General features: G+C 45.1%; 2 protein-coding genes across 5 annotated transcripts in view; one reads left to right on the top strand and one right to left on the bottom strand.

The window, feature by feature from the left end:
* Positions 1-13,863, bottom strand: part of MSS51 (MSS51 mitochondrial translational activator) — a 59,335-nt gene that overhangs the window by 24,518 nt on the left and 20,954 nt on the right. Inside the window, exon 4 of the mRNA XM_029576154.1 lies at positions 7,486-7,610. Coding sequence (XP_029432014.1) covers positions 7,486-7,610 — 125 coding nt within the window. The remainder of the gene's footprint in view (positions 1-7,485; positions 7,611-13,863) is intronic.
* CFAP70 (cilia and flagella associated protein 70) overlaps positions 1-13,863 on the top strand; it is a 351,702-nt gene that overhangs the window by 18,473 nt on the left and 319,366 nt on the right. The gene's annotated exons all lie outside the window — the stretch shown is intronic.

The following is a 13,863-nucleotide window of genomic DNA, read 5'->3' on the forward strand; positions in this document are numbered from 1 at the left end:
CTCTCACTGACAGGAAAGGAATAACCAGGTCTTCTCCCTCCTGGCCCGTGATTATGGGGGTAGCCTCACCAGCAGGAACAGGATTCATCCAGGCACAAACAAAATCCTGAAAAATCTTCTTACTAAAATCCTTTCTGCATTCAGGAAGGGACAGCCCCTACCAGGCAAGGGGTGCACTGGAAAAAGAGCAATCTCCCAATCCAAAACCAGAACAGGAGCAAAACAGCTCCTAACTCATCCAAACCCAAACTAAACTGTCCACACACACACACACTAAAGCTCTGACCTGGGTACTTGCCAGGTGCTTGTGACTTGGGTTGGCCACGACTGGAGACAGAATACTGGGCTTAATGGACCCTCGGTCTGACCCAGTTCGGCATATCTTATGTTCTGGACAAGGACTGGACCATTGCAGGCATCCTCAGGGAGTGGTGATGCTGCTGGACATGGTCGGTCTCCTTTGCTATCACCTACCAGGGCAGCCATCTAGTGGGGCACCAAGGGTTCTCCCATAGATATTTTTACTAATTGTAGGATTTTGGGGTCTGGAGGCCCGTGCTTTCTGGGAGGCAGCAATCCCATCCACAGAAGGGCAGGAGGGATCTGTATACTCTATTGCAGAGACCGGCCAATGAAGATTGTTTGTTTTTTCCCATCTGATTGGGAAGGAAGGTGTTGTGTTTTGTTTTTTTTTTCTCTAGACCCTTCCTTACCCAGAGCTGGACTGTAAGAATTTTCCAAAAGAAGCATTTCTTCCAGAAATGTCAGCAGTCACTGAAGGAGAAGAACACTGGGAGACCGCCCCCTAATTGTGGTTTCCACCCTAGGACCCAGGACACAGGCAAGTTTAGAGTTCCGGAGTGTCCTCTGGTCATCGGGTACAGTGAGGAAGGGAACATCTGCCCTGGTTAGGATACTCCAGCCACTTTGGGACTTATATTCACTTCACCCCATGGAGAGTACACAAGTCTCAAGCTCCAATACCAAGGGACACTTCTACAGAGGGAGATACCTATTAAACCAGAACTCCAGTATGGCAAATTAATCTGGATGTAACTGGACACTTTATTTGCTCCTATTGACTCTTTTAAAATCAATCACAGTAAACCTTAATTTGACCACCCATCCAGCGAGTCCTGCCTGTTTTGTCAAGGTACCTGCCCCAAAGAGCTATGGTAATACACACTTTCAAGTGCCTGGGCCCAGAAGGTTAGCCTGCCCCCCGAAAAGAATCCACCCGTTGGGAGAAGGGCAGAGGAGCCAGCCCAGTCTAAAATTATTTTATGGCCTTTTGGAATTAGAAATATTCCCTAAAAAAGGGTTCCACAGGCATGTAGTCTTTTCTAAGGAAAACATTAAGGTTTTGAATTAGCCAGCTTTTCTTCATTAGGAATTTTCATCACCCAAGGTGGCAGGGGAACAAATGACACGTTGTTGGATTCATCTTGCCCAGAAAACTTCACTCCTTCCGCACTGAATGTTTGAAATCTATTAATAAATTATTGACATTTAACTTTTTCTTAATTTAGAGGGCTCATAGTCTTCAATTTTCCCTCCATCTCTGAACTAATTTGTTTTGCAAAATATGTTGCCAGTTCATTACAGCCCAGTATTGACTCTGAGTCTGAAGCAGATATAGGAAGGTGACAGAGCAGGGAACTGTTTTGTGCCAAAGCAATGGTTGTACCTTTCCTTTGATTCTATGAGCTGTATTTATATCCCTTTTCATGAGCTGAAACAATGTCTGCCTGCCAGGTCCTGCGTTTTCCCTTCAGTAACATTGTAAATGACGAGCTTCTCATTTTTCTGAACTGAGCTCTTTTTTTTCAAGAACCACAATAGATGGCCGTCTTCGCCTGGCTTTTTCGGAGGGGAGTGAGTTTTTAAAATAGTAAACAATTCCTTATTCTAATAGTTAACTACACAGTTTCCTCAGTTAAAACAGTAACACCATCACTTACTAATGAGAAAATGTTCCTGATCAATTGTACCTTGATTATCTAATGGGGATAAGGACTGGTTACTAAAATGAACTTTAAAAAAATGGTCTGATCTAGGGTCTAAAAACACAGATATGTCTTCCACCAAACTTCCTTTCCTGGGTAGAGAAAATTAAGTGGGAATGCTCATTTACCAGCTGCATAAGACCAATCACAGACAATGCAAAGAAAGTCTGAGCTCGTCTATATAAAGGTCATCAATATGTAAATTAAAATTGCCCATAACTAATATTTGCAGATCAGGTCATGCTTATATCTGCAATCAATTCAATGATAATATCCAGACCATCTAATGCTACACCTAGTGGACAATACCCCACTATAATGCCTACCTGATTTTGCTATCCAGGATTTATACAGAAACATTCACATCCAGCTGGGGCTGATGCATAAACTCTAACCAAAGGAAGTGTTGCACGATAAACACCATGCCACCACTTTTTTTTTCTACCTTTGTCCTTTGGTTTGATGTAACCAAAGGACAGAGCTCACTTTCTCTCACTTTCTGTAAGCCCAGAAAAATCCATGATAACAGCATCTTCTTCCAACATCAAGTCATGGATATGTCACTTAATTTACCCAACACCAATCTGGCATTAATTCTATTACACCAAATCTTATACAGTATGTTGTACAGTTTCCCTCCTTTGTCTTAAGAGGGATATATCAGAGTTGATAAAATATACAGGCTGATACAGTAAGGAGCAGTAAATAGTGAAATTGGGGGAATTTATTCAATTTTTATTTATTTACTAGTGGGGGGACAGAATTGCACTGTAAAATTTAATCTTGACATCTTTTGGATTTATTGAACTATTATTCATTGGGAATTAAATTAAACTATGAATTCTTAGTCTTTGCATAAATCATCAGACCACAAGACTACCTCTAGCAACACACTTCTTGGTTTCTTGATATTACTTGGTGTGTTTTTGCACCACTTCTTCATTCCTGGTGATTTCTGAACAATGTCCACACCTCATGCAACTTTTAATCTTTACAGTCTCTCCTTTTCTCATAGTCTCCCCTCTTAAAGTTACACGTTGCTGTAGTAGTTTCTCCCTATACTTCCTCCAGTGATTGTCCGATTTGATTCCATTATGATCACTATTGCTTTGAAGTCCCACTATAGTAACCCCTCGCAATAGGTCATGTGTTCCACTGAAGACCAGATCTAAAATAGCCTCTCCTCCAGTCAGTTCTAGGACCAACTGCTCCAGGAAGCAGTCAGTCATTTATGTCATCAAGAGAGTTAACCTCTCTACCCTGGTACCAATGAAACATTAACCCAAATACTGGAACAACTGAGATCTCCCATTATTACAGTGTTGCCAAATTTATTTACCTTTCTAATTTCTGCTAGCATTTCAAAATTTATTTCTTCATCTTGGCAAGGTGTATGGTAGTATACAACCACTGTTATACTTTTATTTACATTGGTTATCCTCCTTCCATCACATCTCTGAGATGCCTATTATGCCTCATAACGCCATACATTCTAGCTGTCCAATCTTACTATTCATACTTCTGGTATTCACATACAGATTTAAATAATAAACATACTTTAAAGTATTTCTATTTGTACTCACAACCTGCTTACTAGCAGAAGATAAAGGCAGTTGAGTCACGTACATTTGGTGAATATTTTAATATTCTGCTTTTCAGACACTTCAAAGCAGATCACATTCAGATACTGTAGGTATTTTCCTGTCCTGAACACTCACACTCTAAGAAGCAGATTTTAAAAGCATTGCTTGTGCAAAATTGGCCACGTACATGCGTAAGTGGGCCGCCGGTAAGCAACACAAATTTGAAGAAGCTGCGAAATATGCGCGTACATAGCCTCCAGAGCTCCCCTCCCATGGTATTTCTCCCCTATTTGTATAACCTTCCTTATACCAGCCAACAACAGTGATGGTCCTGACCAGGAAACACAGACTGAGATCTCCAAAAATGGCATGCATGCAGCCTAGTTCCAGTCAGTAGTTCTCACTGAGCAATGGCTGACACTTCTTCCCTGTCAGGTTTATGAACACTGTCCCTACAGCATCCCTAGCTCCAGCCCATGGATCAAACCCGGGACTTCTACATGGCAGCACTGCTGCTGAACTACTGGGCCAGAAACATGAAGGCAGAAAACCAAACCATATGGCCCAACTGGTCTGCCCATCTACCCAATGAATTTAGCTTTATAATTCCCATCAATCCCTTAGAGATCCCCTGTATTTATTCCATGAATTCAGATGCTGTTTTTTGTCTCCTCCACCTCCACTGGGAGGCTGTTCTAGGCAACCACCAGAGCTATCTTAGAAAGGAAGCAGTGTGATTAATGTCCAGAAATACTTATCAGGCCAGTATGTAATCAGTTAAAGCAACAAATTTATATTTTTCAATATACAAAAAATGTGGGGACATACTGTGAAGCTACAATAAAGGGAAAGTGAATCTGATGTATTTAAGACAGCAGTATTTTACTGTTCGTGGAGTAGGGTGTAGAATCTTCCGCCTAGTGAACTTGTTCCTGCCTCATCAGTGGACTCATTGTAAGAGAAATTTAGATGATTTTATGAGCACACAAGGTATTACGGATGTGGTTAGGGAGTACCTCACTGAGCAGAACCGGCGGCATAGACAGCTAGAAGGCTAACCTTGTGGACACAAAACTTTTTTTTTTTCAATCTAAAAATATCTATAAATTCAGAGGAATACAGAAATAACATATAGGAGAATAGCTCTGCAAGACAGTTGAATATCCCCCAAGCCAATCTAAATATCTCTCTTTGAAGCATACGGAAAAAATGCTATGGGTTGGGTATCTTTAGATGTTTGCTAAATTCTTCTCTTGCACAAATGGCCAAACTTGAGGCCTGCATAATTATGCATAGCCTCTGTTGCATCAGGCTCACTTGGGAATGCTAGGACCCCATTCTGACCCATGCTCTCAATTTCTTTTCTGATATGAGGGGGGGGGGGGGGGGGGGGGGGGGGGTGAGGTAAAGTTTTCAAGGCCCTTAGGCTGTCTGGAAGTCTTATGCCAAGTCTCAGACAAAAAAGTCAGAGACTGAGTTATGACTGTTCAAAAGCAAATCCTTTTACTGGCTAAATTGACTGCAGATGAAACTTCACAGCAGGTACACTTTGGAATCGTGCATGTCAGTAAGAATAGAAAATCCTAACAAGTTACAGATACAGTGACTGGTAAATGTGCACTCTCCTGCCAATGGACCCTCCCTGGGCACTTCCTTGGCTGGTATCTGCAAGCTGCATGCAGATTCCTTCCCAGAAGGACAACTGGAAATTCCTCCGGACACACTTCAGAAGAGCCTCAGCTGTAAGACGCTTCCAATTTGCAAAGCAGACTTGCCCTTATCTCGGCAAAACTATGTGCACACTAAGAGCTGGGCATAGGTTAGCTGGCACTTTCTGCAAAACTGATTTTATTTATTTATTTTATTTTTAATTTTTATATACCGATGTTCCTGTATAGAATACATATCGCACCGGTTTACAAGGAACTGAACCATCGCCTCAGGGGCGGAAATACATTAAAACAGTCGCCTCAGGGGCAGAATACATTAACACAGGTGGACAGGAAAACTTTTAGGGAGACATTCATACACTCGATTAACTGTAACTGGGAACCAAACTCAGACATATGTACAGAGGTAGTTATATCGTCTATTGCTTCATCAGGTTTTAGCTCTCGGGGAAAGCTTGGGTGAATAACCAAGTCTTTAGCTTCTTTTTGAATGTCAGAAGGCACGGTTCTTGGTGGTGATCTGGTGCTCCTCTTCATCCCCCCTCCCAGGTGAAAAATATAACTACCTCTTTACTCCACTCTTACACTCTGTCCAGCACCTGTATCTCCCCTGGCCTCTTTCTCCTCCCCTACCTTTTTGTCCCAGTACAAGTAACCTCCTGCCCCTCTCCTCCCTGCAGCTACCCTTGATCCAGCACCAGTATTTCCTGACTCCCTTTCCCCCCTCCCCCCCCTCCCAGTCAGCACCAGTATGCCCCTAACACCTTCAGAAGGTGTCTAAGTAAAATGTTATGGCACATAAATTTGAAAGGAAACCTAGCTCTCTGCTGAGTCCTTTCTTGTCAGTTCCAAAAAGTGTTTGACTTTGGAACTGACAAAAAAAAGGACTCGGAGACCTAAGTCCCCTATGACATTATCTGCCATAAAATTATTCTGCTTGTCACTTCTGATCACCCAGCATACCCCACTCACCCCTTCCCCTTTACCCTATCACTGGAATGCCTTTTATGATTCGCGTGTGGCAGCCATACTACTCTGTACTTCCTGGCAATGCCATTGTTTGCTCATGTTGAATTTTGATCTAAGGGAGAGCGTATTAGCTCTTGAAAGCTGTACAAGAAATGTATGAAGTTAGTCCTAAAAAAAAAAGTGTCACTATATCTAACTAGATACAGATCTAATGTATATATCATTTATTTCTGAGCATTCAAGTGGACTAACACAGCAGCCTGGATATAAGGTCAGAGAGTAGGAGTGTACAGTATTCCTGACACTTCCCCGTGGGAGAGGTCCTGTGCTAAACAAAACTCATGTTGGTTGTATACTCCTCACTCTCTGTGGAAGATTGCCCAAGTGTTCTGAGACGTGGATTTCGGGTTAGAGGCAGAGTAAGAACTGCCAGATTGGGAAAGCTACTTGCAAACTTATACAAGTCCACGTATGCAGGATGTTGCAAAATTACCCCCAAAAGTGAAACCTATATTAGGATTAACTTAAAAGGTAGACCACGGCAAGGTAAGTTAGCATTTTGGGGAAAATAGGTGGTAGTTTTTTAATTGTGTAAACCTCCTTTTATCCTTGGACAGTCTGACAGATCTAGCGTAGAATATATGCTTCACTTTATACTGTAGGTCTACCCTGCTGTTGTATCATACAAGATACTACAACCTGCTGTGAAATACCCACTACTATAACCATGACTCAACAAACACTAGTCACAACCACCTTTACTTCTTTGACCTAGCAGTTTGCTCCTGCTGCTTTGGATTTCTAGATCAATCAGAAACAGGCTTGATTTGGCTACAGTGCCTCAGTGCTTCACCTAGGTTTGTTTTTTTTTCCTATTTTATATTTCCTCTGAACTCACTAACCTCAGTCATTGCAGCCAGAGTCCTCTGCCTGGATCCATGCACCAGGTGACTTTCTGGAACCTTCCAGTTGGTGTCACTCTTGCACAGTGACTGGAACTGCCTCCCTCCCAGGGCCTATAATGCTTCTTGTGCAGCATCCCCTACCCGGCTGATCCAGAGAACCGAGACCTGACCTGGAAATCAGAACTTGGGCCCTCCCCAAGGGACCAGCTTACTAATCACAACCTTATCCAGTAAGGATCCTTCTCTCTCACCATACGCCACCACATATCCTTGACAATCCATCTCCTAATGCTGGTCACCATCTTAACCAATGAAAACCCTGACAGTACATAGAATTTCAGCCCCTTCTTACCCATGAACACCAGCCATTCCACCAAACGGTCAATGGCTGCCAGCTTCAGTTTCTTGCAGAATTTTTTATGGACAGGCCAGTTTGTCCGCTGGCACTCTGAGCTGCAGTAATACACATTCTGGCACCTATGAGAGAGTGAGAAGAGGCAAGCCTTAGAGGAAGAAATACAGACAAGGAAAACGCTGAGAAAGTGATGAACAGAGAGAAGAGGAGATGAGAGAGAGAGCATTTGAACGTGCACACACTCTTAATCCCTAGCATTTTGCTGACATTTCCATTATTTTCAAAACCTCCATTACAGTAGTTTCCAACAGTTTTGTCCCATGCCCAGAGAGGTAGGAAGGAACACTGCTGCTGTAGCCACCAAGTACAGATAGCAGTGGGGCCAAGATTCCCTGCTGAATTGGAAGAAAGAGGTGGTGAGGGGAACGCTAAGTGCTTGGAGAGAGTAAGGTGACGTAGGGGCATGCTTGGCAGTGGAGATCCATTAAGGGTGTGGGTGGAGTTCCAAATTTTGATGCTCAGACACCCAAGGGTGGTCCATCCCTGCTGACGCTTATAATTAGTAGGAATTGCACCTCCAGGCTACATTAGATTGATGCATATTATAGAATCACTGGTTTCGACATGTGAATGAGCAGCATTGGAGATTTTCTTCCTCTGTCTTTGCTTCCTGTATGTACTTTGAGAATTTCTACCACCTCACCACTTTTTTTTTTTTTTTTTTGCTGCTTTGTGTTGTGAGGGTTTGGTTTCTTCCACCTTTTTGATTTTGGCCATCCTCTCATACATGCACGCTCGGGAACACACAAGTTGCAGTAGCCTCCACCTTCGGCCCATGCATCTGCTCCTGCTCTGTTACCCACCCCTCCCTTCTGCTCACTTACCCCCTTTACTCACAACCCCCTTCTCCTTCCCTTTTTTCCCCTTCACCTCCTTTGGCCTGCCGGGCACGCTCTTTGGTGCTGCCGCAGTTTTGTTCCTTCCACTTGCAGGTGCATCATCACCGTGCCAGGGGGCGGGAACACGGCAGATGTGTCATCACCACATCGCCGCAGTTCAGATGTGTGAGAGGAGGGCATGAGACTCCCCCCGAGAGTTGGCATGTCTGATGCTGCTTAGGACAGAGAAATTGCTTGTGCCAGTTCTGGCCTGGGGGGGGGGGGGGGGGAGGTTCAGCTTCTTCACTGGATCCAGTGCCTGCAGAACCGCTGGTTAAAAGACCGCTGCACGCAGACAACTGGTGGCTCTTCAGAGCGGTGCATCAGTAAGAGCTGTAAAGGGAGCACAAGCCAGTAGGGCACTGTAACCAAGTCAGATGCACACAAACAGGGACCCTGAGGATTTGTCTGGCTGCACACCCAGAGCAGAGACCAAGCTAAGACCCTAGAGCATTGCTGACTTCAGAGAGGCTGAGAGCTAAATTAATAATAAACGCCTTCCCCAGTCCCCCGCCCCTGAGAGAATATAACAAAGCTAGCATTTTTAGTGAATTTTAGATAGAGCTAACATGAGCAGAGCAATAATACCTGTCAATTATTACACATACAGGTTTAATATTTTATTAACTGATCAAGTATTACAAAGATCTCATCCATATACTACAAATAGCACATATATGTTTACATGACACAAACATAATACATTGATATTTGCATATATGCCAACCTCCATGTAATATGAAATGTAAAACTTTTTTTTTTTTTTTTTTTTTTTAAAAAGCCACATCATATGCTGAAGTTTCATGATGCCTTAGCCCTCCCCCGTGAGGGCTGATTCTGATTGAGAAGAAAACCCCAAAGGGCTGCTGGGTCAGAAACCCTTGACATCTAAATTTAAATCATTGTTGGGGCTCGTTCCGTGGCTCAGGTTCCACCCAGGAGGCTCAAGTTTGAGTCTCATGCCCAATAGGCCTAGCGTGGTTGGAGCCTGCTGCCCAGGCAAAATGCTGGATTAAAGGAGCGGGGGGGCAAGGGGGGGGGGGGGAGATAAGCAGCTGTTGCTACAGCAGCGATGCCAGCTGGCTGGAGGGGCAGCCCTACGGCAACATTTCAGGAGACCTCGCTACAGCCCTGCTGGCAAGGGCGCATACGTCCTCTTGGGCATGCCGTCTGGGATAGGGAATGTACAGAAGAAAAATGAGGTACAATGGAGCTAAAATAATAGTGTTTAAAATATATATTCCTTTTGTCTCTATATGAGTGTGTCCAGTCAAAGGCAAATATCAATATACATGACAGACGAAGGCAATCTCAAAATTGGCCCCATAATGTCTTGCCCGCATGTAGGCAAAACAGTGTTTTAAGGTCGGGTATTCCACTTTGCCCAAATTTGTTTAAAAAAAAAAAAAAAAAAAAAGAACTGCAGAGGGATGGGAGGGCCACTGCTGCAGCCCTGGGAACAGATAAAATCCACCAGGGATCACCACGTCATGTGGTGATTTCCCCCCCCCTCCCCCTCCTGTCCTGTGCAGGGAACAGGAGGAGAGGGGTGAGGCCAGAGCACACTGCAGGGAGCAGTGAAACACCAGTCTGTTACCTAATCCAGCCCCTCTCCTCCCGCCATTGAAAGATGTTAGGGGAGAAGATGAGCCTGGAGCAGATACAGCATAACAAAGACATTTGTGCCTTTCCAGGGGGGCAGGGGAGTGGGGACACACTGTGCCTATGGGTGTCAAAAACCTAAATCTGTTACGGGGGGGGGGGGTCAATGCTGCCGCCCCCCCCTGGATGTGCTTCCCTATGCAATGACACAGTTTTAACGCTTGGTAGCGCTGGGCCTGTCCAAGTGAAGGTAAAGGAATTCAATAAGTGAACCGGTTTCCAGCTGTTTTCTTCTAGGACTGAGGAAGGAAGAGTGTAGCGGACGGAGGATTTTGGCTCAAGCAGTCCTAGAAATGACTCGGGAAGGAAGGAAGAGTAGACGCTCTCCTCAAAGTATCTTGGAGCAAGAGCTGCTTCCATTCCCAGAAATGGGGTAGAAAGCTTTTGCCTAAGAAGTCTTCGGAGGTTACTGGGGGTGGAGAAGGGCATTCTGGTGGAAGGCTGAGAGCGAGAAGGAAACCACGTGCCCAGGTCGGTGTAAGCAGGAGCCAACGCGGTGCTACAACAGGAGAGGAGTCCTGCCCGCAGAGGTGCAGTGCAGAAACCAGGATTTCCAGGAGCACAGGGATCGGAAGAGGGATAAGAGGAATTCCCTCAGTCAGGATCAGGAGGGGAAGCAGCCACAAAGGGCTGAAGGGGAAACCCTTGCTGATGGAGTACACAGATTCCTCACCTCATAAATTCACAATATCAAATTCTTAGCAGTCGAGACATTTATTTGCAGTAAAGACTTTATTTGGAGGCCACACATTTCTGTGTTTTTTGTTTTTTTTGTCTGGCTCGCAGCATGTACACGCTTGAAGGTCCCTGAAGTAAACCTTTATCCCTGCTTGGGCACAAACACCCAGTGCGCCCTTATCCAGACAAAGTGAAGGGGGGGGGGGGGGGGGGGGGGGAGGTTGTACATGTAATGACCCTTTGGGTTCATGACTAATATTATCCTTAGTTGCAGCTCCTGCAGCTAGGGGCAGTGAGGTTAGTAGTGATGGGAGGCAGCAATCGGTGCAGTCTCTCCCTTTGAGGGTGCTGGGATGGCCGTTCCCTTGGGAGGAAATAAAAGCCGCTCTCTGGCGGGGCCCGTTCAGCTTGGTTTTGGAGTTAGGAGGAAGTACTGGAGCTTATCCTTTGTTTGCTTTTTACGGCCCTACTCTTTGACCCAGATAGTTGCTGAGCAAGGTTGGGAAGCTGCTAGGGATGTGAATCGTTTTTGAACGATTAAAATTATCGTCAGATAATTTTAAAATCGTCCAAAATCGTTAGAGTGCACGATACAATACAAATGCCCACGATTTATCGTCAGGGGCATTTGTTTTGTATCGTTAAATAGGGGGTGGGAAAACTGGCACACCAAAAAAACCCTAACACCCTCCCGAACCCCCCCCCCCCCCAAAATGTTTTAAATGACCTGGGGTCCAGTGGGAGGGTCCCGGCGCGATGTCCCGCTCTCTGCCCACGGCTGCTGTGAAGAGAAATGGCGCCGGTGGCCCTTTGCCCTTATCATGTGACAGGGCAAAGGTAGCGCCGGCGCCATTTTGATTCCTAGCTCCCGACGTCACGCGTCCAGGAGATCGCTCCTGGACCCCCGCTGGACCCCCATGGACTTTTGGCCAGCTTGGGGGGGGCCTCCTGACCCCCACAAGACTTGCCAAAAGTCCAGCGGGGGTCCGGGAGCGACCTCCTGCACGCGGGCTGTATTGCCAATCTTCAAAATGGCGCCGGCGCTACCTTTGCCCTCACGACGCCCGTATGACATAGCGAGGGCCCCCCCCCCAGGATAGGGAAGACCTGCCCCTCTGCAGCCTCCTGGAGGAGAGAGGTATGGTGGTGGCCTTCTGGTGTTTCGGGAAAGAGACATTTTGGTTAAAAGATCTCTGAGGAAGAGTTTGGTTTTTTGTTTTTTTTTCTGCTCCTCTTCCTGCCCTGCCTGAGGAACATTGAGAGTCGCATGTTCCAAGCAGATACCTTCATCATGGGATTTGATAAACAGAGAGAAGAAGAAGAGAGATCTTGGAGAAGTGAGAGTAAGACTCATATAGATTAACATCTGAGGATCCCTTCTGGGAGTCTTCATGCCTGCGTGAGAGAAATTTGGGAGTCTATGCATAGACTGAATTATTTCAGTTTTTCTGCCCAGTTGGAAGGAGTTTTTTGCCCCAGTCCAGGATACCCCTGATACCCTTACCCACTTGGGTTTCTCAGTTATCCAAGCCCTGGAGGGTGAGGGTGTTCCTTGCCCTGGAAGAGAGATAAAGAGACCTTTGTACAGACACAGAGAGTAAGAACTGTAACGGCCACCTGTGGGATAAGAACTGATGTGAACTTGCCCATTTCCATTCAGGAAACATCTTCAGTAAAGTTTATTTCTGGACACTCACCCAGAGTCTCCTGGGTCGTTTGTTTGGCACTCACATCCACCAGAATCTGGAAAAGAAACAGGTCCCCCCTGCCACCTAGGGCTCTGGACGAACCATCCTCTCCCCCTCTCAGTAAACGAATCCAACCTGGAGCCTATCCCTCTTGCCGCAAAGAGTAGAGATTCGTCGAGGCATGAGCGGCCCTGCGAAGCATACAGTCATGGCGCGAACAAGATAGGAGGTGTCGGGCCCAGACAGGTGGGGGCAGTATGAAGGGGGATGCGGGTGCAAGGTAGAAGACGCCTAGGGCACCTTCTACCCTTGCCCTGGCTCTAGCCCCAGGAGAACTATAAATACTTTTATGGCTCCATCGGTATTGAGTAAGTGCCAGAAGACATGGTTATGTGTATATATATATATATATGTGTGTGTATGTATGTATGTATGTATATATATGTATGTATATATATATATATATATATATATATATATATATATATATATATATATATACATACATCTTTCCTTATGTCTCATTACAAGTCCCTATTGAAAAAAAACCATGTATTTTTCACATCTCCCTTCACACTAATTGTTTACTTTAACTTGTGCTGTGCTGGGTGCCATCTTGTGATTGTTAGGACCGCCATCTACTACACCACAGAAGCGGAGGCTCCTTTGTGAGAAGAAAAAGGGAGGTGCCATGCTGCTATAGTACTCTTCAAGATGAAGCCAATCAGATTTTTAAAGGGTTCAGTTGATACTGTAGCTATAAAAAGACATTCTGGGTGAAACCATATACTTGGCACACACAGACATAGGGAGCACATGGGGACGTGATTTTCTCCAGGGGCCAGGAGTACTACCGCAACAATAACAGACTTGTTTTAAGAGATTTGAGTTCTGGAGTGATCATACTTACCATGTGCTGTAGAAAAGTTCACACAACAGAAGGTAAATATTCTCCCTGCATCACATCAGAATTTTTATTGTTAAGTGCTTAGTTTTCAAACTCGTTTGTTTGTTCCCCTGCAGTGCACTGGGAATGGTCATTTTGGGATATAGTTACACCTTGCTTGACACAGCACTGAATGAGATTGGACTTCACTGGCTATGGTGCCAGAAATATTATCTCACTTGCACTGCACGAGCCAGTTAGAGAGGGCGATATCATGTCATCTGTATGCGCTGAGGCAAGGAATAATCTGATCCTTGCCTAGGTACACACCCAGAACTCTGTCCTACATGGCAACATCCAGCTGCTAGACCTGGATGAACCGCAGGACATCTGGATTAGGGAGAATGGGGCAGATGTGCGGAATCATGATGTAGTTGAGGAGGCAATCCACATTGGCAGAAAGTTTGCAGGTACCTTTTACTCATGCACTCTGCACCAATTTATCAAGAGAAAGTACAGGCAA

This window comes from Rhinatrema bivittatum, chromosome 14 (assembly GCF_901001135.1).
Source record: "Rhinatrema bivittatum chromosome 14, aRhiBiv1.1, whole genome shotgun sequence".
Taxonomy (NCBI): domain Eukaryota; kingdom Metazoa; phylum Chordata; class Amphibia; order Gymnophiona; family Rhinatrematidae; genus Rhinatrema; species Rhinatrema bivittatum.